The sequence below is a fragment of the Armigeres subalbatus genome, chromosome 2 (genome assembly GCF_024139115.2).
Source record: "Armigeres subalbatus isolate Guangzhou_Male chromosome 2, GZ_Asu_2, whole genome shotgun sequence".
Classification (NCBI taxonomy): Eukaryota; Metazoa; Arthropoda; class Insecta; order Diptera; family Culicidae; genus Armigeres; species Armigeres subalbatus.
The window spans coordinates 208,106,546-208,133,324 of NC_085140.1; the positions used below are offsets into that span (position 1 = coordinate 208,106,546).

General features: G+C 44.9%; 1 protein-coding gene across 3 annotated transcripts in view; it reads left to right on the top strand.

Moving 5' to 3' along the window:
• The window catches only part of LOC134215819 (heparan sulfate glucosamine 3-O-sulfotransferase 5), a 170,856-nt gene that overhangs the window by 41,093 nt on the left and 102,984 nt on the right, over positions 1-26,779 (top strand). For all 3 annotated transcript variants that reach the window (XR_009980320.1, XM_062694931.1, XM_062694930.1), the window contains exons 3-4: positions 18,468-18,599; positions 18,724-18,939. Coding sequence is in view for 2 of the 3 variants with exons in the window: in XM_062694931.1 (XP_062550915.1) it covers positions 18,468-18,599; positions 18,724-18,939 (348 nt within the window). In the remaining variant the exon portion in view is untranslated. The remainder of the gene's footprint in view (positions 1-18,467; positions 18,600-18,723; positions 18,940-26,779) is intronic.

The following is a 26,779-nucleotide window of genomic DNA, read 5'->3' on the forward strand; positions in this document are numbered from 1 at the left end:
TCATCTCATAGCTCGCTCCCAAAATAAAATAAATTCAATTTGATTTGTAATAAAGTTTTGAAAATTTTATTCTACACTAAGCTTACATGTTTGCTTAAAGAACCGACTAAATTGGTACTTCATTTTCATGATGTTATCTTGTGAAGTTTGAGTAGTCGCATGACTTTGCTCATTAAATGGTATTGGCGACCAAAAAAAAATTTCACCAGTAGTGTAATAGTGTATAAATAGTGTAATTGCCGGTCTAGCCAACCGGGAGCACTTCCGAGACTCCCCGAATCAACTGCCTCAGGGTCGGCACACTCTCGTAAGTTTACCGCGGGACAGGGAATCTTCGCACTCGAAATTAAGGAAAACCTACCAGCACTTTCAACGTTTTTAACAATTTTATTAGCTTCACTCCTTCCTCTCTTCACTTTCCTCCCACTTTCTTACTAACTATTTAGCTAACCTTAACTGATGGGGCCCCTTCTTCTTTCCAACCACCTCTCTCCTCTTCGCTGCGTCCTTCCTCGTCTGATGCGTCTTGACCGCAAGCTTCAGCCACGTCTGGCTACGTTCCGCGCCTTAGGTTGAGCCGAGGGATCGTCGGCGGATAGCTAATGATCCAGTTGCGCGTCCTAGGCTACCGATGTGTTGTCGGATCAGTCTTCGGCCAATAACAGTGCCGGAATCTAGCCCGCGAGGGGGCTCTAGGACGGCGCAGGGCTTCACGGTAAGCTGGGCACAAACACGGCGTTGAAAAGCACGGGAAAACAACGATGGAATCCACGGTAGAACAACGGGGTCCTATGACATTTGAAACGAAAGCACACATCACAGTCACGGTCACAATTTAGGGAACCCGGAAGATATCTGGAGATGGGGGCTGGGCAATTACCTGATATCCTTGTCTTCTTCTTCTTATTGGCATAACATTCCCTAACTGGGACAGAGCCGCCTCGCAGCTTAGTGTTCATTAAACACTTCCACAGTTATTAACTGAGAGGTTTCTAAGGCAAGTTACCATTTTTGCATTCGTACATCATGAGGCTAACATGATGATACTTTTATGCCCAGGGAAGTCGAGACAATTTTCAATCCGAAAATTGGCTAGACCGGCACCGGGAATCGAACCCAGCCACCCTCAGCATGGTCTTGCTTTGTAGCCGCGCGTCTTACCGCACGGCTAAAGAGGGCCCCATCGTCTTATGGCTTTATATCCTTAACCCTTTTGTTACCGACAGGGTACCCGGGTACCTTTTTCGTTTTCAAGTGAAATTTTTTTAGGGTTCTGAACATCGCAGGAAATTGAAACTCCGTGACATCTTCAAACTCGGCAAAATTAAGGTTTGGGTGGTACGAAAATGAAAATCCAGTAAGGGGGCTTGGGGAGGGCTTCTGAATATTTTACCCCGTAACGTACCGACAGGGTACCCGGGTACCCACGTTTTGGTATGACCATAACTTCGTCAATTTTCAACCGATTTGGACGATTCCGTTTGCTATGGATTAAGAAATTCATCCTCTATCCGTTCCACGTCATATAGGACCGATCCGGATTACCTGGTTCCCGGAGTTCCGGATTTGCTAGACCATGTCTCAAAAATGGAGAAGTTGATCTTATAGAATCCAAATGATGATTTCTTGTACCCTGAGCTACCAGTTTCGCAGAAATTTCGAGGATTATGACTTCCCAACGTATTAGGACTACGTGATCATATGGACTCGGAACGGACATCCCGGAATAGGTTCCCGTGGGCCCTATAGTGGCCGCAAAATCATTCCTGGCAATATGGGTATCAAAATTCTTGAAATTGTTTCGGGATCATGTTATTCATATAGTTGAAACCATAGGAAGGATATGAACCCGGAAAGGTCAATCCGGAACAGGTTCCCGGAGGGCCCGTAGGGGCCAAAAACTCATTTAGAATAAACCCTAGCAATATGGGTATCAAAATTCTTGAAATTGTTCCGGAAACATAATTTCCATGAAGTTGAGACCATAGGATGGATATGAACCGGAACGGTCATTCTAGAACAGGTTCCCGGAGGGCCCGTAGTGGCCAAAAACTCATTTAGAATAAACCCTAGCAATATGGGTATCAAAATTCTTGGAATTGTTCCGGAAACATGTTTTCCATGTAGTTGAGACCATAGGATGGATATGAACCGGAACGGTCATTCTGTAACAGGTTCCCGGAGGGCCCGTAGTGGCCAAAAACTCATTTAGAATAAACCCTGGCAATATGGGTATAAAAATTCTTGGAATTGTTCTGGAAACATATTTTCCATGTAGTTAAGACCATAGGATAGATATCAACCGGAAAGGTCATTCTGGAATAGGTTCCCCGAGGGTCCGCAGGGGCCAAACACTCATTTAGAATAAACCCTGGCAATATGGGTATCAAAATTTTTGGAATTTTTCCGGAAACATGTTTTCCATGTACTTGAGACCATAGATTGGATATGACCCGGAACGGTCATTCTGGAACAGGTTCCCGGAGGGGAGGGCCTAAAGTGATCATTAATTCATTTGGTAGAATCCCTGGCAATATGGGTATCAAAATTCTTGTAATTGTTCCGGAAACACGTTTCCATGTAGTTGAGACCATAGGATGGATGTCAACCGGAACGGTCATTCTGGAACAAGTTCCCGGAAGGCCAGCAGGGGCCAAAAAATCATTTAGAATAAACCCTGGCAATATGGGTATCAAAATTCTTGGTTTTTTTTCCTGAAACATGTTATTCATAAAGTTGAAACCATAGGATGGATATCAACCAGACCAGTCATGCTAGAACAAGTTCCCGAAAGGCCTTTAGTGGCCACAAACTCATTTAGAAGACACCCTGGCATCAAAGTTCTTGAAATATTTTCGGAAACATGTTTTTCCAAGAAGATGGGACTGATGTTGGGTCATCAGGCTGAATGGCTGTTAGGCCGAATGGTTATTGGGTCGAATGAGAAGTGAGGAGTGATTAGTGAGAAGTGAGCAGTGAGAAATTGAAAGTAAAAAGTGAAAAGAGAAATGAGGGAAATAAGAAGAGAAGTGAAAAGTTACACAGTGTTGACCTGATTTTGTCACTCCCCGATTTTATCTACCTCCGACTTTATCACATTTTCGACCTGATTTCATCACGTTCCGCTTTTGTCACGTTTTTGACCCACTTTGCATCCATAAATTTTAAAATTTCAGTCGTTCATTTTATTTTTGTAAATTATTCAGCAAACACCAATGATACTTACACCGTCTGTGGTTCATTATAAATCATTTCTGAGTACCTGTCAAGAATTTTTAAGTCTTTTTGACAAGAAATAACGGGAAAAGAAGAGAGCAAGTGTTTCTTCTAAATGAGGGTGCCCTCGGAAACCTGTGTGAGAATGACCGGTCCATTGTCAAACCATCTTATGGCCTAATAACCCAAAAGATCATGCTTCCGAGACAATTTCATGAATTTTGATACCCACATTGACTGGGCTTCTTCAAAATGAGTTTGTGGCCACTTTAGGCCCCACGGGAACCTGTTCCAGGATGACCGGTCCGTTGTCAAACCATCCTATGGTCCAATTACTTATCGGACCATGCTTCCGATACAATTTCATGGATGTCATCAAATAACCTCTTCAAAGATTAAAAAGTCTCAAATGCAGTTAATAGACATTAATTATCTTTCTTTCCCTTCTGAACACGGTTAACGGAGAGAGGAGTGAGCAGGCCATGACGCGGTGCAGATGTGAATTGTTTTCGTTGTCAGAATTTTTCCCTATGCATTTTTTTCCATACATTTTTCTAAGTTTAATAGATTTAAGAGATTAAATCACATCTCATCGGAAGTTTTCAGTGTAGAAATCGGTGCTTATCAAGTCATATCCAGGAGCTGAAGATATTCGTTATGTCGGAAAAGTCCGGCGGCTAATGCTAACATTGAAAAGTTCTCTACAATAACTGGAAAGGAAGAGCGGTGCCTTGTGAGTGGCTCTGGACATGGACTGCAGTAGACAGATAAGTTCCAATATCCTTTAGCGTAAATTTACTTATTTCACAAACCATGTATGCAACACAAATATGAAAAGTTTTTTTTATAATACTGATTACGAGAATCTCCATTAATCAATATTATGTGATTTCTCACGATTAAGAAATTAAACCTTGCTTAAAAAACGCATTGGCGTTAAACCGATTGACACAAGTATAAATATTTGACTGATCGATGAAATTGGGTTTCAAAACATCCTGTCGTTGCACAATCTGAATGATTTCATTATAGCACTACAAATAAGCTGCATCAAGTAAAACAGAATGTCTAAAAATGACATGCCAGATCGTCTCTTCTACTGAATTTGACTTCCTACAGCATTCCTCAACGTTTTCGTGTTGTATACAGTGTTGTTAGTTATTTGTCCCAATAACCTGTTCCAGGAATTCTTATTTTGTATCTGAGAAGAGTTCGCTCCGAAACTTTGTTCACATATTCCAGCCCAGATGAGCGCGTCAAGCAACTCCTTTAGTTTCCTCTATCATTTTACTAACAATCCAGTTCAATAGCGTAGCATTGGTTAAAACCCTTTCAATTTAAATTAATTACTGATCGGATCTTTTCATACAAGTGTAGAAATGGCTGCATAAGTGCACCAAATAAATCAATTAATCCAACTGCTCCTGTATGCATTTCTATATCATTCTATATGCTTGTGAACGCCTGGACCGTAAGGCCCGAATTCTGCCCGGATATGCAAGATTCAGTTATTTTCTATGATCGTAGAATTTGTCTATATTTCCAGAAATTGAAACATTGAAGAAGAGAGAGTTACGTATATTATTGATCGTTTATTCATGGTATAATTAGTAATATCACTATGGCGAAGAATGCGTTCTTGAGGATGAATTCAGGGGAGTTTGTGCTGTTTGGAAGGCATATCGAGTTTGTTAAGTATTTTGATTATTTTCTATGTGATTCCTTCTTTTTCAAATTCACAATGTATACTGCTTTTCACTCATATCGACTAATTAATGGAACCGAGGACGGAGCTCTTTTTTTAAAGTTCATCATCTTCAATTTGACAGGATTACAGTTCACCAATTTCATCTTTATCATTCTGTATACTTTTGAAATGTGCAATAACTATAGAGTCAAACCATGTAGTAAGCATTTACAAAATTTATTTGATTTTTTTGTATTTATGTGTATTTAATGGAGAATGCGTTGCAAAACTAATGGTATAAATAAATTTAAGTTCGGTTCAAGTTACGCGTTTCTCGGTAGGCAAAACTTACCAAGCTTACATTGTAATGAATGTAATGTAATGAATGAAAGTTGATACAGTTCTGTGTGTGCGTCGGTTCGGTCGTAAGCGCGATCCTCAGTATGCAGAAGTCACTGGGTCTGCATTGTATTAGTTTTTCTTTGTCGCGATACCAAGTAAAAGAGTTTTTAAAATAGTGTTCACTTAAAAAGTAGAACGGTCTCGAGGCCACAGATTTTTGTTCTGTTTTGTGCGGTAAGTTATTCAAATAATTAAGTGCGCGATCGGACGTGTTTGTTTAAAACAGAACGGTCTCGAGATCACGGAATTTTTGTTCTACTTAGTGCGGTCAGTAATTGAACTAATTAGTGCGCGATAGTCAAACTACACGTTATACACAGCATGCCGTTTACCAAGACGAACCCCGCTACATGCCCTACCTCATATTTTCCAACATCCCAGTGATTTCTCGTGGAAGTGCAGATGACTCGTCGGCTTCCATCAAAGCGAGTATCACGTCAACATTTTCCTACCCATTCCTTAATTGACCTGCATTCGGACACGGCCGGCGCTGGTATTGCTTTATATTGGGTCACCAGTTTTTACACATTGAGGATGGTGTTAGTCCCAACCACTTAGAATTCATCAAAATCATTATCATATCAGGGGGGAAGGGGAATTTAATTTCTTTTTGCTCTTTTTTCGTTTCAGAGAGCGAGCAAAGGCGCTTAAACCTAGGCTATTAGCCAGGGCAAGGCTAATACCTTCGCCCCATCCGAGGAAAATCTTGGGCAAGGATAATGGAGTGACATAAATTTCTTAGCAAAGTCACTCCCAACGTATTTCCACAAATTTTCTATCATTTGCTTATAATGATACTCCTAAACCACATACCCTACCCACCATCCAATTCCTTGACATCTATGAGGGCGTCGGTGAGTCGCTGGCCTCTCGTTAAGTAGATGTCATATCATCATTTCCTTCCCTTTCCTAGTAACGGAGAAGATGGGCGTGGCCGGCAATGATAGCTTTCATGTTTTATCATTTTGGACCCCCAATTGGATTTCCATTGAATCCCAAATGGAAATCCATAAGCAATTGGGGTAAGAAAGGTAAAGAATATACATGACAACTATCAGTATGCAATCTACGAAATACTCCGTTACAACGCAACGCAACGCAACGCATTGAGGATGGTGTTAGTCCCAAACATCATCTGTTGGTTCTCTGTGTAATTACAGCTGGCCTGGCAATAACGGAGTAGCAACCGTGGGCGGTCAATCATGCTCATGCTCATGCTTCCGATACAATTTCATGAATTTTGATACCTATATTGCCAGGGTTTCTTCAAAACGAGTTTGTGGCCACTTTAGGCCTCACGGCAACCTGTTACAGGATGACCGGTCCGTTGTCAAACCATCCAATGGTTCAATTACTTATCAGATCATGCTTCCGAAACAATTTCATGAATTTTGATACCCATATTGCCAGGGTTTCTTCAGAATAAGTTTGTGGCCACTTTAGGCCGGACGGGAACCTGTCACAGGACGACCGGTCCGTTGTCAAACCATCCAATGGTTCAATTACTTATCAGATCATGCTTCCGAAACAATTTCATGAATTTTGATACCCATATTGCCAGGGTTTCTTCAGAATGAGTTTGTGGCCACTTTAGGCCCCACGGGAACTTGTTCCAGGATGACCGGTCCGTTGTCAATCCATCATATGGTCCAATTACTTATCGGATCATGCTTCCGATACAATTTCATGAATTTTGATACCCATATTGCCAGGGTTTCTTCAGAATGAGTTTGTGGCCACTTTAGGCCCCACGGGAACCTGTTACAGGATGACCAGTCCGTTGTCAAACCATCCAATGGTCCAATTACTTATCAGATCATGCTTCCGATACAATTTCATGAATTTTGATACCCATATTGCCAGGGTTTCTTCAGAATGAGTTTGTGGCCACTTTAGGCCCCACGGGAACCTGTTACAGGATGACCTGTCCGTTGTCAAACCATCCAATGGTTCAATTACTTATCAGATCATGCTTCCGAAACAATTTCATGAATTTTGATACCCATATTGCCAGGGTTTCTTCAGAATGAGTTTGTGGCCACTTTAGGCCCCACGAAACCTGTTCCAGGATGACCGGTCCGTTGTCAATCCATCATATGGTCCAATTACTTATCGGATCATGCTTCCGATACAATTTCATGAATTTTGATACCCATATTGCCAGCGTTTCTTCAAAACGAGTTTGTGGCCACTTTAGGCCCCACGGGAACCTGTTCCAGGATGACCGGTCCGTTGTCAAACCATCCAATGGTCCAATTACTTATCAGATCATGCTTCCGAAACAATTTCATGAATTTTGATACCCATATTGCCAGGGTTTCTTCAGAATGAGTTTGTGGCCACTTTAGGCCCCACGGGAACCTGTTACAGGATGACCTGTCCGTTGTCAAACCATCCAATGGTTCAATTACTTATCAGATCATGCTTCCGAAACAATTTCATGAATTTTGATACCCATATTGCCAGGGTTTCTTCAGAATGAGTTTGTGGCCACTTTAGGCCCCACGGGAACCTGTTCCAGGATGACCGGTCCGTTGTCAATCCATCATATGGTCCAATTACTTATCGGATCATGCTTCCGATACAATTTCATGAATTTTGATACCCATATTGCCAGGGTTTCTTCAAAACGAGTTTGTGGCCACTTTAGGCCCCACGGGAACCTGTTCCAGGATGACCAGTCCGTTGTCAAACCATCCAATGGTCCAATTACTTATCAGATCATGCTTCCGAAACAATTTCATGAATTTTGATACCCATATTGCCAGGGTTTCTTCAGAATGAGTTTGTGGCCACTTTAGGCCCCACGGGAACCTGTTACAGGATGACCGGTCCGTTGTCAATCCATCTAATGGTTCAATTACTTATCAGATCATGCTTCCGAAACAATTTCATGAATTTTGATACCCATATTGCCAGGGTTTCTTCAGAATAAGTTTGTGGCCACTTTAGGCCCGACGAGAACCTGTATCCGGAATAACCGTTCCGGGATTAATTCATAAAATGGTCCTGTAACGTAGTTAAGTTATATTCTTTAAATTTCCAACGAAGTTTATTAGTCATCACGCAAGAAATCTTCATTTAGTTGAATATATATCTTCAATTCACACATACTTTGGGACTTGGCCCAGTTAATCCGGAATTCCGGTTACCAGGTAATCCGAATCGGTTCTCTGTAATATGTATCGAATAGCGGGTAAGTTCCTGCATCCGTAGCAACCAAAATCGTCTAAATCGGTGAAAAACTGACTATGTTATGATCATTTTAAGTCCGTGGGTACCCGGGTACCCTGTCGGTAACGTAAGGGTGTTTTTTTTGTCGGTAACAAAAGGGTTAATATAAATCCTTGTCTTATGGCTTTCAATATTGGTTTCCGAAAAATAAACGCTCTCCTTAATTGTCTCTTTACACTTCTTAACTTGTTCACGATTGCCGGGTAAGTGAACGAGCTATTACATGATTTTCAGGCCCAAGGTTCATGACCCCCATCTCCGGTCATCGACTTTTCCAGTCTTCATCCCTGTTTCGTTCCACCCATTTGTGAAATGGCCGCTCCCAACTCCATATCCTGCGGCTCCTGGTGGTGGGTTGAAGAAGCTTGGTGGGTGGTTGGTTGCAGCTAAGGTGGTTGCTCCTAATGGCTATCTACTTGTATACTAAGTGGGCCTACTGGGGGAACAAACCTTCGCTTCTCATGCATGTGGTTGATAGATTTTCTAACAATTCTGTATAAGAATCTAACAAAACCTGTATAAGAACTGGGCATATGCGAAATTGTTAGATTCTTATACAAAAAATGTAAGCACTCAAACAAATATTGTTAGAAAAGCTTACAAAATTGTTAGATTCTTATACAATACTTGTATAAGAATCTAACAATTTCGCATATGCCCAGTTCTTATACAGGTTTTGGTAGTTTCTTATACAGAATTGTTAGAAAATCTAACATCCGCCGGTTGGGTGTACAAAGAAAAATCTCAGTAATACGCACGATTAACAAAACCGAGCACTTACAATAGTGAGAATTGCGAATCGAGAATGAGACATTTCGCACTCCGAACAAGTAATAGATCGTGAGGACTAAGAAGTAAGAAGTGGTCAATCGGCCACCGATGGTGCTTCTATCGATTTTGCTTGTATTTCAAGATTGCGCACTACCGCCAGCTGATTGCTGCTTAGCCACACACCGTGATTTTAGCATTGGGCGACAATGTTTTCGGGACGTTGAGTTCGATTGCATTTTGTTCTAAGCGAGGCGTCTGTTTCTCTGTGGTATAGCTTAGTATACGGAAAAAGCCCAAAAACGTATCTGGTCAATTTTCAGTAGGAAACAATGGGTCAGGATTTCCCAACGAAACAACATATTGGGAGAAAATCGGTTGAGGATAAGTGTCCAAAAAGAGAGCTAAACTTTTAAAATGTATTTTGGGCCATATCTTACAAGTTCATAGTCCGATCTAGCCAATTTTCAATAGAAAAAAAAAAAAGAAAAGACAAATGATCACGATACTCGTGTGTGGACTCGAAGGACTTGCTTCACTAATTTAATTAGCCCCGAAAAGTGAACCGCGAATCAAAGCACTCCACCAAATGCACTAAGTCTCGTCAGGGACTTTGACGATTTCTACCACTGCACCGTATCACTCGAGCGCGCAAAGATAAAGTTGGCAGTTTAGCTCAACACTTAGAAAATTTCTTGTCATCAAACGACCAAAGAAACAACCGACCGTACTTGTTTGTGCTTCAACGTATTATTAGCTACTATTTACAATTATCAGTTTGCTATTCCTCCTTTTCCACAGCTGAGATGGTTGACCATCGGCTATCATCGCTGCAAGATACTCTCCTGCTCTGCTCTCTACAGTGTCTTGTTTCAAACGACTGGTTCGTGTCATTTGGAACGGCGCAACTTTGTTAGATGAAAGCGAATTCAATTTTGATCATTATACTTAAACCTAACATTCCGGCCACCTTGAAACATGGATGTTTCAACTTAATAACTACTATATACACATGGTGGTTTTACGAAAATAATCCATTATGCAGCCTTGAACGCTGCATCTTATCGTCGTGGTCTACCGGTTGGGACGAGAGTTCAGAATTGGCTCAGGATGATGAAGGATGTTGCAGAATGGACGTCGTAGATTACCGGGAACAAGAAAAAAGACCAGGTAGATCTTACGAGAGAATAGTAAACTATTGGACCTGCAATTACCTTTGCAGAAACACAGGTGAGCATCGGGCAAGTTCTCCCACAATGGGTTGCCCTACCTGGTTTCTGTTATGTTGATCTTGGTGTCGGAAGCAGTGCAATGCGAGCTACGGCGCGCACCACCTCGTTGGCGTTCGCTGTCTTGAGGGTCACCACACGGACGATGCCATCCTTTCCGGGGTGGAGCTTGACAATTTTTCCCAGCGGCCAGTTTGCTGGCGGAACGTTGTCCTCCTTGATGATGACGACGGCGCCCACCTCGATGGTGACGGGCGGATTGCAACCTTTAGTTGCACGGGACTGCAGTTGTTGCAAGTACTCGGGGTACCAGCGAGACCAGATCTGCTGCAGATGCTTCTGGGTGCGATCCCAGTGGTCCAAACGGTTGTCGGCGGTCTCCTTCCAGTTGGATTCCGGAACCGCTTGGAGGTTGCTTCCGACAAGGAAGTGTCCTGGGGTCAAGACGTCTAGGTCGGTTGGGTCCTCCGGTATCGGTGTCAAGGGCCGAGAATTCAAACACATCTCGACTTGTGCCAACAAGGTCAATAGATCCTCGTAGGCAAGGTTGACGTTCCCGACTACCTTCAGCAGATGATGCTTCGCCGATTTGACTGCAGCCTCCCAGAGGCCTCCGAAGTGTGGTGCTCGTGGTGGAATAAACTTCCAGGTGATTTCGTTTCCGGAACACCAGTCAAAAATTTGGTTTCGATCGGCGGCTTCAGTCTTCAACATGCGATAGACTCGGTTGAGTGCATGCGAAGCTCCTTTGAAGGTAGTGGCGTTGTCCGAATGGAGTTCGACGATCCTTCCTCTGCGGGCGACTAAACGACGGAGTGCAGCTAGGAACGCTGGAGTCGATAAATCGCTCACTAGCTCGATGTGGACCGCTTTGGTCGAGAAACAAACGAATATGGCCACGTAGACTTTCGTGGGGCCACGGGTTCGTACTGCTGACTTCACGTAAAATGGTCCACAATAGTCGACACCGTAAACGGAGAACAGACGCGTCGGCGACACTCGCGATACCGGCAGATCGGCTGTGCTCTGCTGGACTAGAGTGGGCTTGGATCGGAAACAAGTGTGGCATTGGTGAAAGACGGACTTTACAAGATTTCTGCCGCCAAGGATCCAGAACTTCTGGCGGAGAGTGGCTAGCAGGAGTTGTGGCCCTGCGTGCAGTAGGCTAATGTGAAAACTGCTAGCCAGCAGAGCAGACAGCGGATGTTTGGCGGACAGAACGATCGGGTGCTTGTTTGCGACGGATAGTGCGGCGTTACGTAGGCGACCACCGACGCGAAGAGTACCGTCTTCATCCACGAACGGTTTCAGCCACTTCAGCGATGATGACTTGGCGACACGTTCGCCATTCGAAAGATCCGACAACTCCTCAGCAAATGTTTCCTTCTGCGCTAAACGGCAGAGTAGGTATTCAGCGTGCTGGAGCTCGGAAGTGGTGAGTGGTACGATGGACGTTGAAATGGATCGGATACTAATGGCCAACGGAGGAAGAGATGATCCGGAACTGCGCAACTATATGCGCTTCTTCAATCGCTGGATATAGCGGCTGCAAAATGCAACCACACGACGTAACTTGTTGTAGCGAGAGTAACGAGAAAACAGATCTCCACAGAAATCTGCTTGTGCGGCGGTCATTGCCACAATCGGTGCCTTGCGCCCTTCTTCGGACGCTGCGGGGGAGTTCTCCTGGTCGATGACGGTCTTGGGCCAGTATTCAGGTAACAGTGCAAGCCAGGAAGGGCCATGCCACCAACGGGAACAGGCAGGATTTTCGGAACCAGCTATGTGCCTCCAGTGGTCTATACTTGTGGTGGCCTGGATCTTCGACACGCGGTTAGCGACGAATGTTTTCCAGCGGGTTGGAACGGCACGCAGCCATTGAAGTACTGTGCTGGAATCGGACCAGAAATAGGCGGTGGTGGTGGTCTTCAGCGAGGCATCCACCTTCTTGAAGAGCTGAGTTGCCAGATGTGCTGCACAGAGCTCTAGTCTTGCGATGGAGTGGTGCGTGGATAGCGGCGCGACTTTTGACTTCGATGTCAACAGCTGGACTCGTATACCTTCCGCCGATTCCGTGCGGACGAAGCAGCAAGCTCCATATGCAACGGAGGATGCATCGGCGAAGAAATGAAGCTGGATAGTAGCACCGACTGATGAAAACACGAAGCGAGGAACTTGGACTGTAGCTAGAATGTGAAGCGTGGTGTGGAATTGCTTCCACTCGTGTTGCAGCTGATCTGGCAATGGAGAATCCCACTCGCAGAGAACACCGTCATGCTTCAATGCCCATAAGCGCTGCATGAAGAGCTTTGCCTTTGTGATGACCGGACCCAATAGGCCCAGTGGGTCGAAAATCTTGGCGATGTACGACATTACCTTCCGCTTGGTAAGGATGGCCGCCGGGAGAGGTACTTCTACCTTGAATCGAAGGTTGTCGGCCTTTGGATCCCATAAAAGGCCGAGCGTGGAGATAATCTGCTCATCCTGCAGATCGTGGAGAGGTTGGATGGCCAGATCTTCTGGCGGAACATCATGGAGGACTTCTGGAGCGTTCGACGCCCACTTCTTCAGCAGAAATCCAGCGGAACCCAGCATGGCAGTGACTTGAAGGCGAAGTGTTGTGGCGGATTCCACGTCTGATGCGCCAGACAACAGATCATCGACGTAAAAATCTTCCACCACTGGGTCGACAGCAGCAGGATAGAACTCCGCCTGGTCGATGGCAATCTGCTGGAGTGTCTTCGTTGCAAGGTATGGTGCGCTAGCCGTACCGTATGTCACGGTCTGTAGTTCGAACGTTGCGATCGGATCGGATGGACATCTGCGATAGCGGATACGAAGGAGACGGCGATCGTCGGGATGATGCATTACCTGCCTGTACATCTTCTCGACGTCTGCTACTATGGCAATGCGTTTTGTCCGGAATCTCGTGTATATGGAGTAGAGGTCTTGCTGGACGACTGGTCCAACAAGGAGCGTGTCGTTCAAAGAATAGCCGGACGAGGTCTTGCATGACGCGTCGAAAACTACCCTGGCCTTCGTGGTAGTGCTGGATTCCTTGAAGATGACGTGGTGGGGGATGTAGGAGTGTTCAATTCGATCATCTACAGGCTCTGGTACTTCCTGCGTGTGACCAAGCTGAAGATACTCCTCCATGAATCGTTGGTATGAGTCCTTGGTAGCAGGATCTCTATCTAATCGCCGTTCCAAGCTCAGGAAGCGACGATCGGCAATCGACCTTGATTCTCCGAGAACCTTTTCGGAATCTTCAGTTCTCGGAAGACGCACAATGTACCGCCCTGCGGAATTGCGCATCGTAGTAGCAGCATAGTGTTCTTCGCACATACTTTCTTCGGTAGATCGAACTGGAGCCGATGGAATTGTTTCCATGTCCCAGAACTTGCGTAGAGCGGCTTCCAGTCGATCGTCAGCAGTGGAGAGGTAGCAGAACCGTGGAATGCAGGTAGCCGAGCGAGATGCGGGACCAGTGACCGCCCAACCAAAGAGAGTTTCGACTACCCACGGAAAACCTTCACCTAGAGAAATCTTCCGTCCCGTGTGGAGTTCCCAGTACGTTTCGCTACCGATGACGAGGTCTACGTTTCCGGGAACATTGAAATGTGGATCTGCTAGCTCGACGCTTGGAATTTTCCACGCTGAAATATCGATCGGCGTAGTTGGTAGCTTCGACGATGGCTGCTTCAGTACCAAAAACTGCAATTTCATCGAGATCGTTCGATCTCCCGACTCGATGGTTGCTGTAATGGCACTACTAATCTTCTGCGTGGAGGATCCGATGCCTGCGACGGATACGTCCACTGTAGACCGGCGGCTGAAGATGATCTTCGCCAACGGTTTCGAAATGAAATTCGACATCGATGCCGAATCGAGGAGAGCACGAGCCTTGTGCGAGATGCCGTGGTCGTCAACGATGTTGAGAACAACCGTTTCAAGCAGCGTCATGGTGCATGCAGTCTGAACTGCCATGCTAACTTGGCGGGACGTGGATGGAAGCGGCTGCTGAACGGAGGAAACTGTAGAAACAGCGGGCTTCGACGACACGGCTGGCTCTGTTGTGCTTACTTGCATTACTGGCGTAGCTGATACCTTCGCTGGAGTGAAATCATGCAGAAGCGAGTGGTGCTTCTCATGACACGTACGGCAGTTGTATTTGGAATTGCACTTCTTGGATTGATGACCAACGCTGAGGCAGTTCCAACACAGGCGCTTTTGGGAAGCCAACTCTCGGCGTTGACTGACGTTCTTCCCAAGAAACACCGGACATATTCGGATGGAATGACTGTCCGAACAGGAAAGCGGACAGGAGTAGCTGGGGAGTGGATGAGGCTGATGCATTGACCGACACTTTCTGCTTGAAGCTTTTCTGCTGGAAGCCGGCCACCTTCGACGAGGCTGGTTGATAACTGTCTGGCCCGACGGAATTGAGTATCCGCACCCGCTGGTAGAGAAAATCGACCAGTTCATCATACTTCACATCGTCCTTGTGGCTAGTCTTCTCCTCCCAGGCACGTAGTGTGGCGTGATCCAGCTTGTACGAGAGCAGGTAGATGAGTGGCAAGTCCCAATATTCCACCGGTTCGCCCAGTTTGGCTAGGGCGCGAACATGACGTTGATAATCGTCGACCAAACCGTGGATGCGTGTTGCACACTCCTGCTTCACTGCGGGCAGCTCGTACAGCGCCTTGAAGAGTTGCTTCTTAAGGTATTTCCGGTTGTCGTACCTCTTCAGCAGAGCGTCCCAAGTTGTAGCGTAGCTATCGGCGGCGATATCGACCGATTCGAAAGGTTTCTTGGCGCTACCCTCGAGAGATTGGAGAAGGTATTGGAGCTTAGCGACTGTGGGAATATCGCCGTTAACGTGGATCATCGATGTGAACGTGTCCCGGAACGAAATCCAACGTGAAAAGTCCCCATTGAACTTCGGTAGGTCGATTTTTGGCAGACGGAGGTGGAAGTTTGCTTGATGTTGCTGTGGAGCGTGTATCGATTCGTTCAATGCCGACTGGTTAGGATCCCCGGTGCGCTTCGAGAGAAGGAAACCCTTTGCCTTGCAGTACCGTTGCTCGAATTCAACGCGTTCATCGATGTGCTCATCCAGAGCCTCTGGTGCATCCAGCTTCTCGATCACACTCTGACACTCCGCGAAGGTTTCGTTCATCTTGTCCAGTGAATCAATCCGCACACACAACTGGAAACTGTCGCGATCATGATCGTAATCACGGATGAACCGCTCAAGCGCATCAAAAACTTTAAACAGGCACTTGCGCTGAGCTAAGCTACCAGCCAGCTGCTTCTCCTCTTTAGCAGGCATCGCGAACGAAAACGAACGGAAACGGCAGTTAAATCGAACGATCAAATCCTTCCCGACGCGAAACTAACCGTTTCTACGCGAAACCGAACCGGCGAGGGTGATACACAATCGAACGATTTGCTCCTTCCCGTCGCGGTGTAAAAACCCTTCGCGACGTTTAAGATTCGACGGAAGTGGATCGTTTTATATCGAATCGATCTCTCCTTCCCGTCGCGAACGAACCCACTTCTACGCGGTATCGCAAATTGAGGGCGCGAACGGTTTTCCACTCGATTCGCGGCCGTCTCACCAAGCCACAATAGCAAATTAAGAAAAAAGCTACCCACTTTCTTACGTACTATAATTAATCACGGCTACTGCTAGCCACATGCAGGACTAACGTGGAACAGACTCACCGGGGGCTATCCTGGGGACTGGATGCCTTCCAAAAGGATGAAATTGCGCCAAACGGATCCAATGGCGCCGAGTCTTGCTCCAATCCACGCTAGCAAGAGGTGAAGATGGCGAAAGATGAATAGGGCAAATCACCTACCCACAATGGCCACAGAAAGTTCACAAGATGGCCTGGAACAATGTCCGATCTTCTTCACTAGAGTAACACTCGCCTTAGTGCACTCTCAAGCGCAAAACTGTTCACGCAAATCACGCACGAATAGTATGCCGACGGCAGAATGTGCTTCGAAAGTTTGAAACTTCCACCCGCGATCGAAACACTTGAACGGATAGTCACTAATCTGTTCACCAAAATACCGTCGCAATTATCGCTATGCGTGATTTATTACTTCCACAGCTGCCGAATAGTACCCGCCTTGGTACTATCCCCACGCGCGAAACAGTCACAAAATAGTGCGCAAATAGTTTAATTTGTTCTCCCACACGAACGAGGTCTACCCGCCTTGGTAAAGCCTCCCAGCGCACACGCACTATTAGTTCGCACAAAGCAATCAAAAAATGCCAACAATTGAATGGCAGCCACCACCAATGACCAGCGCGCGCGTTTGGTCAGATTGCTTTTTATTGCACTACCGCGGGAATCACTTTCCGGTATGAAATGCCTTCGATCCGGCTCAAAGGACCAAATGTTCACGATACTCGTGTGTGGACTCGAAGGATTCGCGGTTCACTTTTCAGGGCTAATTAAATTAGTGAAGCAAGTCCTTCGAGTCCACACACGAGTATCGTGATCACTCGTCCTTAGAGACACACTTTACGCTTTTTTTACAATGTAAGGAATGAAACATTCATCCAAATATCATTCATGATCCATAACGATTTCTTGCGAAAAAAGACTGTTTTCCTTGCCCTTGTACCTCATTCGTTCCTAAAGTGCTCAATTTTCTTTGATCAAATTCCACACGCGCCGAATGACTAAGGTGCCCGCCAGAGTAAACGCGACGAGCGATGCGACGCGACGCGACTCACGTAAAAGAATAACAATCATTATCAATAGGCTGTCAAATTGCACTGTCGCGTCGCGTCGCATCGCACGTCGCGTTTACTCTGGCTTCGCCCTAATTATTTTTTTGTAAAAATATAATAATAAAATCTTTATAGAAATAAAGTGACAGGAATAAAATCTTTCGTGTGATCAATCTTTTGTATCAATCAAAGTATTGTTAAACATTTTCGGTCGTCTGGATCTGCTTTAGTGTGGGCTTCTTGTCAGCAAAGTGGACAGTCTTCGAACTGGTCGTGTTTTGGGGGTGTTCTGGCAGCGCTGACGATGATGATTTGCAGAATCCAAATGTGTTAGAGGATGAACGTAGCCACTATATCCAACACGCTGAAACGTTGAAACGCTGAGAAGAGAACGATATATATTACCTATGCTTTAGTTACGCGAACAGGTTCTATTGTATACAGATTACCCAGGCAATGAGTCTCTTTCTATTTGTTAAAAGTGAATTACAAATTTAATATTTTTCTACACCGGTAAGAATTTGATAGCAACAATTAGCTAAATTGAATTAGTAAACTATTGTAATTGTTTTTGTGAACGACAGGTGAAAGGACGTTCTACCCGTACCCGATTCTTGGTCGGCGAAATTTGTGGCTGATATTATAGTGCGGTTGGGTACAGTTTCTTAGTTTGTCTCTCGAAGATTAGTTCCAATAATCCATTTTGTTCCAACATGCAGATAAAAGCGACAGAAGTGATCTCTGGCGTCTTTGAGTAGGGCTTTGAACCGGTAGGCGAAACTAATTGTACGATAGAAGAATACCTTTCCTTGTTCTTAACTAGAATTTAATAAAAATGTCCATTTTAGCTTTGAGCTGCGCATACCATAAGCTGCTGTAAGACGTTTTTTCTACTGCCCAACAGGGGGTGTCCATCCACATAACCAGTTGACAAGAAGCTTACATAAAATCTGGCCAGTTTTTCTTTTCTACCTCTGTTCCCAATCAAATTGTACTGCTAAAAAATATTCATATCGCTTAAAATTTAAAATTGAGTTCTCATCAACTAGATAATTCCTACAAAAATGCTCTAAACTACACACGTGCACGAGAATGAGGTTACTTTCGATAACAGCCCAAAATGCTACTGAGAAATTGTTCTTGCCTTAACTCAACTTCTTCTCCCTGTCCCTCGTTTCAGGCTGCAACGGCTATATCCGAAAACAAGATCGCCATACTAACGAATCACATTCCGAATCCACCGACGATTAATCATCCCGTGGTTTTCCCCAACAGGATCCATTTCCCCAAGACGAGCAGAAGACTTCCGCAAGTAATTTATTGGCAGTTGAATTTATTGTTGAAAATTGCATTCATATCGGGAAATGTGTTTTCTTCTTTTTGTTTTCTTTCCATTTTACGCTCTCGTCGCCGCCGGAATCGTCGCGGAAACCCAGTGTTTGATAATTGGAGTGAGAAAATGTGGCACACGTGCGCTGCTGGAGATGCTGTATCTTCATCCTCGAATTCAGAAAGCGGCTGGCGAGATTCATTTCTTCGACCGCGACGAAAACTATCTCAAGGGGCTGGAATGGTACCGAAAGAAAATGCCTCACTCGTTCCGCGGCCAGATTACCATCGAGAAGAGCCCCAGCTACTTTGTGACGCCCGAGGTGAGTGCAAGTTGGCGCATAGTGGTTCTCTTTGCGGAAGAGGCGGTCATTAATCATTGTTTTAAACAAATTTTGTGATTTGAAGAAATGGATCTATTTTCAATAACAGTTTGATCAAACTTATTATTGAGTTTCATTTTCATTATGTGTGGTAAAGTCAACAATGAATGCCTTTAAAAAAGCATTTCAATAAAGACATTCATAAGAACCTTTTATATATTCCAATCACCACATAGCCACAAATCCCAATCCAAAACCGTACTTGAAATAGTAATAACTTATCTTCCAGAAGGTGAAAAAAGCAAACACATATTTTTCCTTTATCGCCTATGGGAAAAACACAGTGCAGCGTATTTGTGCCAACAAAATCATTGAATCCTATTTTGGTCGTTCGTTCTGTTCGTGGAAGTTTACACGAAATCGATTTAAATTCAACGGGGCTGCTGTCGCGCCCAAGGGGTTGATAAGCTTTCGGTCTGATCTTTTTCGCCCCGCTTTGTCTCTTGGAGGCTAATTTCATTCCATTTTCATTCTATGTACGCTTCAACCGGCAGAGCGTAAAGGATATCATCGGATAGGATGAAATCGATTGAAGTCACCATTTTGCATTTGGAGGAAACCAATTTAAATTCTCCACCGGCGAAATGGTGTCGTAAAGCTGATACTGTAAATTGCACCGTTTCCTAGAGGTATTATAATTCAAAAGCTACCCCATTCATTTTCCTTCATCTCTTATCTCCTCGAACAAAAGGGATGGAGCTCGTGAGACAATATTTTCAAATATTGTGTGCTTACCTTTGGAGTTGTTACCTTTCACATCATTTACATAAGGCAATAATGTGCGGTATCTGTTCGCATTTAGCATACCTGTTAACTCCATTCTAGGGGTTTCAACTTAGTTTGCGGATAACCTAGGTATGACATTTAATACTTATGATGATTAGTGGCACATTCTTTAAATAGCGGCGTATATACCGCTTTTTTTTTAGATAGTAGGATATGTAATTAAGGTGAAATATTATACACCCGATTCTTTTTTTTACACGGGGGATGCGTGCCGTGTGAAAAAAATCCGTGTAAAAATAATCCGTGTTATTTCGAGAAACCGTGTAAAAATAATCCGTGTTATTTCGAGAATCCGTGCAAAAAAAATCCGTGCTATTTCGAGAAACCGTGCAAAAAAATCCGTGTTATTCCAAGAATCCGTGTAAAAAAAGCCGTGTAAAAAAAATCCGTGCGAAAATAATCCGTGTAAAAAAAGAATCGGGTGTATTGTGTTGAATTGCTCCCTCGAAAAGTTATGGAGTACATAATTCACAGAAAGGATACGGATGTGCACTCAAATCTGAATGATCGAAGCCTCATGCGCCTGAACATCACGCTTTAGTTTTTCGGCCAGAATCGCATCATTTCACTCATTCGTCAAACCATGATTCCGCTCCAAAAGGCATCAAAACTTAGTCGAGCAACTCCTGTCCTTACAGTCCCTTGAGGCCGACCGGGGTACGAGCTATCTTAGGGAAGATCGGATAACCAACCCCGATGGGAACTATGATCGTATGCTAAGAGGGAAGGCGGGGTTTGCTCCTCTTCAGAGATGCAAATCTGAACGAACGTCTGTTCTTCATGTTAGGAGTGACTCACAACTGGATCTGCTCCGCATGTTAGGGGCGTCTAATCATCGTCCGAGTGCCAGCGAGTGGCTCTAAGCAAAACTGTGAAAACATGGTCCACTGGAAATTAAGCAGGAATGGTCTTCCGGAAATTTAGATGATGTTTGGTGTCAGGCCCTACAAGCTACAAGCCGCAGCTTAGAAAACAAGCAATGAACATTCAGCAAGAGAATACATACCGGAGCTTAGAATTTATATTTAGGAATTAGGATTCGTATGAAAATTTCGTATGGGTACCTAGTCCAAAACGCGCATTTTCGCCTACAATGTCTGGCGGATCGACTATAGTCTATAGTTAAACATATTTTTTGGGCTATTGTGATGGCCCATTCAAACACCGTCCAAAGAATTTTCTATTTCACATCTCGATATTCCCGATATTCGGTCGACTGTCCTTTTTTTTTTTTTTTTTTTTTTTTATTTCTTTATTAAAGAGGCTTGCAGCCCTAGGCTGGCTCACCTCTGTAACGAATCGACTGTCCTTTCAACATCGACTATCGAAGGTTTGACTGCAGATGATCTTGCTCGTTTGCGTTCAATTATTATTATTTATACAGACTAAGGCCGAAGTGGCCTGTGCGGTATATAAGAGTCTTCTCCATTCGGCTCGGTCCATGGCTACACGTCGCCAGCCACGCAGTCTACGGAGGGTCCGCAAGTCATCTTCCACCTGATCGATCCACCTTGCCCGCTGCGCACCTCGCCTTCTTGTCGCCTCGTCGGATCGTTGTCGAGAACCATTTTCACCGGGTTATTGTCCGACATTCTGGCTACGTGCCCGGCCCACCGCAGTCGTCCGATTTTCGCGGTGTGATTGTTCTGGATGGATGGTTCTCCCAACAGCTGATGCAACTCGTGGTTCATTCGCCTCCTCCACGTACCGTCCGCCATCTGCACCCCACCATAGATGGTACGCAGCACTTTCCTTTCGAAAACTCCGAGTGCGCGTTGGTCCTCCACGAGCATCGTCCAGGTCTCGTGTCCGTAGAGGACTACCGGTCTAATGAGCGTTTTGTAGATAGTCAGTTTGGTACGGCGGCGAACTCTATTCGATCGGAGCGTCTTGCAGAGTCCAAAGTATGTACGATTTCCAGCCACTATACGTCTCCGAATTTCTCTGCTGGTATCATTTTCGGCAGTCACCAGTGAGCCCAAGTACACAAATTCTTCTACCACCTCGATTTCGTCACCACCGATGCCAACTCGCGGTGGGTGGCTCACATTGTCTTCTCTTGAACCTCTTCCTATCATGTACTTCGTCTTCGACGTGTTGATGACTAGTCCGATCCGCTTGGCTTCCCTCTTCATTCTGATGTAGACTTCCGGCGAAGCCAAATAGCTGGACGGACTTATTGAAAATTGTACCACTCGTGTTAATCCCTGCTCTTCGTATTACCTCTTCCAAAGCGATGTTGAATAGCAGACACGAAAGACCATCACCTTGCCGTAACCCTCTGCGGGTTTCGAAGGGACTCGAGAATGCCCCTGAAACTCGAACTACGCACATCACCCGATCCATCGTCGCTTTGATCAACCGTGTCAGTTTATCCGGAAATCCGTTTTTGTGCATTAGCTGCCATACCTGGTCCCGATCGATTGTATCGTATGCGGCTTTGAAGTCGATGAATAGATGATGTGTGGGCACGTTGTATTCGCGGCATTACTGCAGTACTTGGCGAATGGCGAACACCTGGTCTGTGGTGGAGCGTTCGCCCATAAAACCCGCCTGGTACTGCCCCACGAATTCCCTTGCAATTGGTGCTTGTCGACGGCATAAAATTTGGGAGAGTACCTTGTAGGCGGCGTTCAACAATGTGATTGCGCGGTAGTTGCTACAATCCAGCTTATCGCCCTTTTTGTAGATGGGACACACGACACCTTCCATCCACTCCTGCGGCAAAACTTCCTCCTCCCAAATCTTGGTAATGACCCAGTGCAGCGCTCTAGCCAGTGCCTCACCACCGTGTTTAAATAGCTCTCCTGGTAGTTGGTCAACCCCAGGGGCTTTGTTGTTCTTCAGCCGGCCAATCTCCTCCTGGATTTCCTGGAGATCCAGGGCCGGTAGAATTATGTCCTGCGCGCGTTCTCCCAGGTCCATCACCATACCGCCATCTTCGTCTGCCACTTGTTCGCCATGCTGCATTCTTCTCTTCTACTAACTGCTCACATTCGCCGTCATATCAGTCGTTTCTCTGATCCGTGGGCACCGTGCTAAGTGCAGCGGTTGCGGTGCTACCAATGGCGGATCGAATATCTCTCCAGCCATCTTCAAGAGACGCTGCGCCTAGCTGCTCTTCCGTTGGGAGTGCCACCTACAGCTGCTGCGCGTATTCTTGGGCTAGTCTACCGTCTTGTAGCCGCCCAATATTAGGCCGCGGCTTCCGACTTCGACGCGTGTTGTACACCGTCGAGAGTTTTGAGCGCAGGCATACTGCAACGAGGTAGTGGTCAGATTCAATATTCGCACTGCGGTAAGTGCGGACGTTCGTGATGTCGGAGAAGAATTTACCGTCGATTAAAACGTGGTCGATTTGGTTTTCCCTTTCTTGGTTAGGTGATCTCCATGTGGCCTTGTGGATATTTTTGCGGGGAAAGAAGGTGCTTTGGACTTCCATTCCGCAAGAGGCTGCGAAGTTTATGCATCGTTGGCCGTTGTCATTCGATACGGTGTGCAGACTATCCGGTCCGATGACCGGTCTATACATTTCCTCCCTTCCTACCTGCGCGTTCATGTCACCGATGACGATTTTGACGTCCCGCAGTGGGCATCCATCGTATGTCTGCTCCAGCTGTGCGTAGAACGCTTCTTTCTCGTCGTCGGGTCTCCCTTCGTGTGGGCAGTGCACACAGGCATAATGGACGTTAGGCATAATGGACGTTAGGCATAATGGACGTTAGGAATAACGGACGTTAGGCATAATGGACGTTTGGCATAATTCTGCCTTCTTTATGTCATAGGCTGTTCTTTGGATCATTTTATGCCTAACGTCCATTATGCCTAACGTACATTATGCCTATCGTCTGTTATGCCTAACGTCCATTATGCCTAACGTACTTATGCCTAACGTCCTTATGCCTAACGTACTTATGCCTAACGGGGCATACCCCGCCGGAGGGCCGTCGTGTCAGGGCTGTTTAGCGTCCCACCTAACACCAGGACTTGGGCTTGTGCGCTTTGAGCGGCACACGGTCGCTTTGGCGGAGCCTACTTGCGGATACATGCAGCTTTTTATAGAGGTTTAACAGGGCCCACTGTCAAACCCCACCACATCCTAGGCAGGCGCCACAACTCGCAGATGGCCTGGGGAGGGATCGTCAAGCCCTTGGACATAGTCCCTGCTGCCCCCGTTTGCGTTCAAACCAAGGTTTAAACTGTCAATAGTTGAGCAATTAGTCTTTGATTGAGCACATTGCTAGTTCGACTAAAGTGCGAGCATGATTGTTTTCTCCACAACACACTAGATCGTTGCAATTTCTTGATTATCCGACACTTCCAGTTAAACTTTCCGCTTCCCCATATACATAAGCACTGTGGATCCCAAGACGAATTATATTGCGGTTAGTCAAGACTATTCACCGTTCCTGAGTGAGCCCTGAAAATGCCTTCGGATCATATGTTCCGGGAGCTGCAACGCCATTTGAAGTATTCATTAAACTACAATGCTTGGTTCTCAGATACATATATCATTATTCAACGACACCTGAAATGAAAGTAAAGTTAATAAGCATAGTATAAAACAAATACCTTTGTTGACAGAGGAATTTGCACAAATGTAGACAAATCAGTAGATATCGTTAGTAGCGAGGAAAATCACCGTCTGCTTAGACGAAAATTTCAGTTCAGTGGTTCAGCTCTTGTAACACTATTTATAGGATATGCCGGGTACATTTAGCAGAAGTTAGAATTGTGCCTTGCATCGAAATGACATCTTTCGTGATCATTTTTTCAAGGCTTCTACAGATCTGGCATCAATCGCTACAAACCATCACGTGGCGGTCAAATTTTCAAAATTATCAAAGTAGCTTTTTTGCTACAGGTATGTTTTTCGTAGGCGACTATCGGGCGTTTATTTTAGGTTGCGTCGAAAAATAAGCAGATGAGTAGATTTTTTTATGCACTGTACAATATGTTTGAAGAATGCTTAGCCCGATATCTGAACGACGCGAAATTTAGAAAAAAAATGCCAAATTTGTATTGATAATAAATTTTTGTTATTATTCAGTTATCAGTTAATCGCATGATTGATAACTAAATATCAAGATGATAATAAGGATAACTATTCGTGTTATCAGTTTGATATCATTTCAGTTATCTGCCTTTGCTCGGGTATCCGGGCTACGAACTGTCAACAAAGGGGTACCTCCTGCAGTATCCAATCCGTTGGTGAGCGTTGAGGTACAAGTGATGTGCCGAATGTTCCTGATGCACAGGAGGTGCACAAAGTGGAAACATAAGGGAGATGCGGGTATTACAACCGCATGACTAAATGTCAGGAATGTGGTGTACAAGTGGTGTTGGAGGTATTGCATGTAACAACCGAATGTATGGTCGAGCACACAAGTAAGCCTCGCATGGTTCGAGTGGCCAGTGTGACTGTTTAGGCAATAGTGTGATCCGGCTGGCAGTGACGGGATGAGAGAAGTCTCGCTAGACCAGGCAGGAGTGTCGGGGAGCAGATACCTTTGTGGCAGCTCAGAGCTAGGGGACACGAAAGCACCCCAGAAATAGGAGACATGGAAGTGTCTGGCTCGTAGCTGAGATAGGAGTGGCTTAGGAGTCACCATCCTACGGCTTGGGAGACAAGTGGTGCCATTCTGTGATTCTGTGACGGAATGACCATCATAATAAACGAGGACTGTCTGTGTTGCAGGATGACAGCATGAAGTACTCCCTGCAGGGTACTCAGCTTTGCCCTTGCTGTTACTCGTGTAGCACAGCCAGGAGAGTGTTGGGGCACATGTGGTGTTTGGTGTCTTTGTGGTCAGGGTGTGCATGGCAGCAGTAAATAGAGAGTTGAGACGCATACGTGCACTTGTGTACGTCATGTAGCGGTGCAATGCCCAATAGTCATCCCTGAAGTATTGCTTAATTGCGGGTCGGGGCAATGACTGGAGAAGGAGTTAATTTTAGTGGGTCGGGAGTGGTGATCCCATCCCCACACTAACTGGATACGCCTCCCACTGTCTGATTGCAGGTTTCTTTTATCTTCGTTAAAAAAGTACAATGAGGTGAAAGAGGGTTGGGCTGACCAAGAACAGAACGACTTGGCGAGGCGTGGGACGCAACCAAGGATGCAAAAATGTGGTCTCGAACTATGTATTGAACCAAATTGTTTATTCAGTGTTATGTGTTTAGATGTTAACTGAATAAACAAAATGAATAATGTGTTCTGAGAGTATCATCAACAATCAATATGAAACTAGAGATTTTTTCGTGGTTCCTGTTTAGTAAGCTATGAACGGTCTTCGGTACCCAACAAAAAAAGCGTCGCTGCAGTACGTAATCTATTGAGGGACCCTTAGAACAAGTTTTAGCACTGCTGTCATTGGCGATTTGGCGTTGCAAGAAAAAGAAGAAGCAGAATGTCGCGCATTCAAAAAATTAGCACGGGAAAGGATAGGAAGAATATTTTAAAAGACTTTTCAAAAATTCTAGAAGTAATTTATTTAAAAACGGTTATCAGTACGGGGTTGGAAATGTTTAATACTGTGAATAAAACGAAACATCAAAAATAAAATTTTGAAATCTTAATTATACATCTATTACGCAGTGCAAAAGAATTCCAACCCCGCGCTGATAACTGTTTTTAATTAAATGACTTCTAGAATTTTTGAGAAGTCTTTTAAAATGTTCTTCCTATCCTTTCACGTGCTAATTTTTCGAATGCGCGACATTCTGCTTCTTCTTTTTCATGCAACGCCAAATCGCCAATAGCAACATTTTCGTATAGGTTGTTTTTTCTTCAAACAAAAACAATCTACAAAAATGGAAGCTGCAACTGTTTGCAGTTAATTTCTATTGTGAAAAAAATACTACTTTATAGTGAAGTTTTACCTGTTTAAAGCCATTAGAAAACTGTAAGTGTTCTGGTGAACATGATTGTAAAAAGTGGAACTTATTATATTTGAACTTTTTGACGTAGGACTTACGTCTCTCTTTACTATAC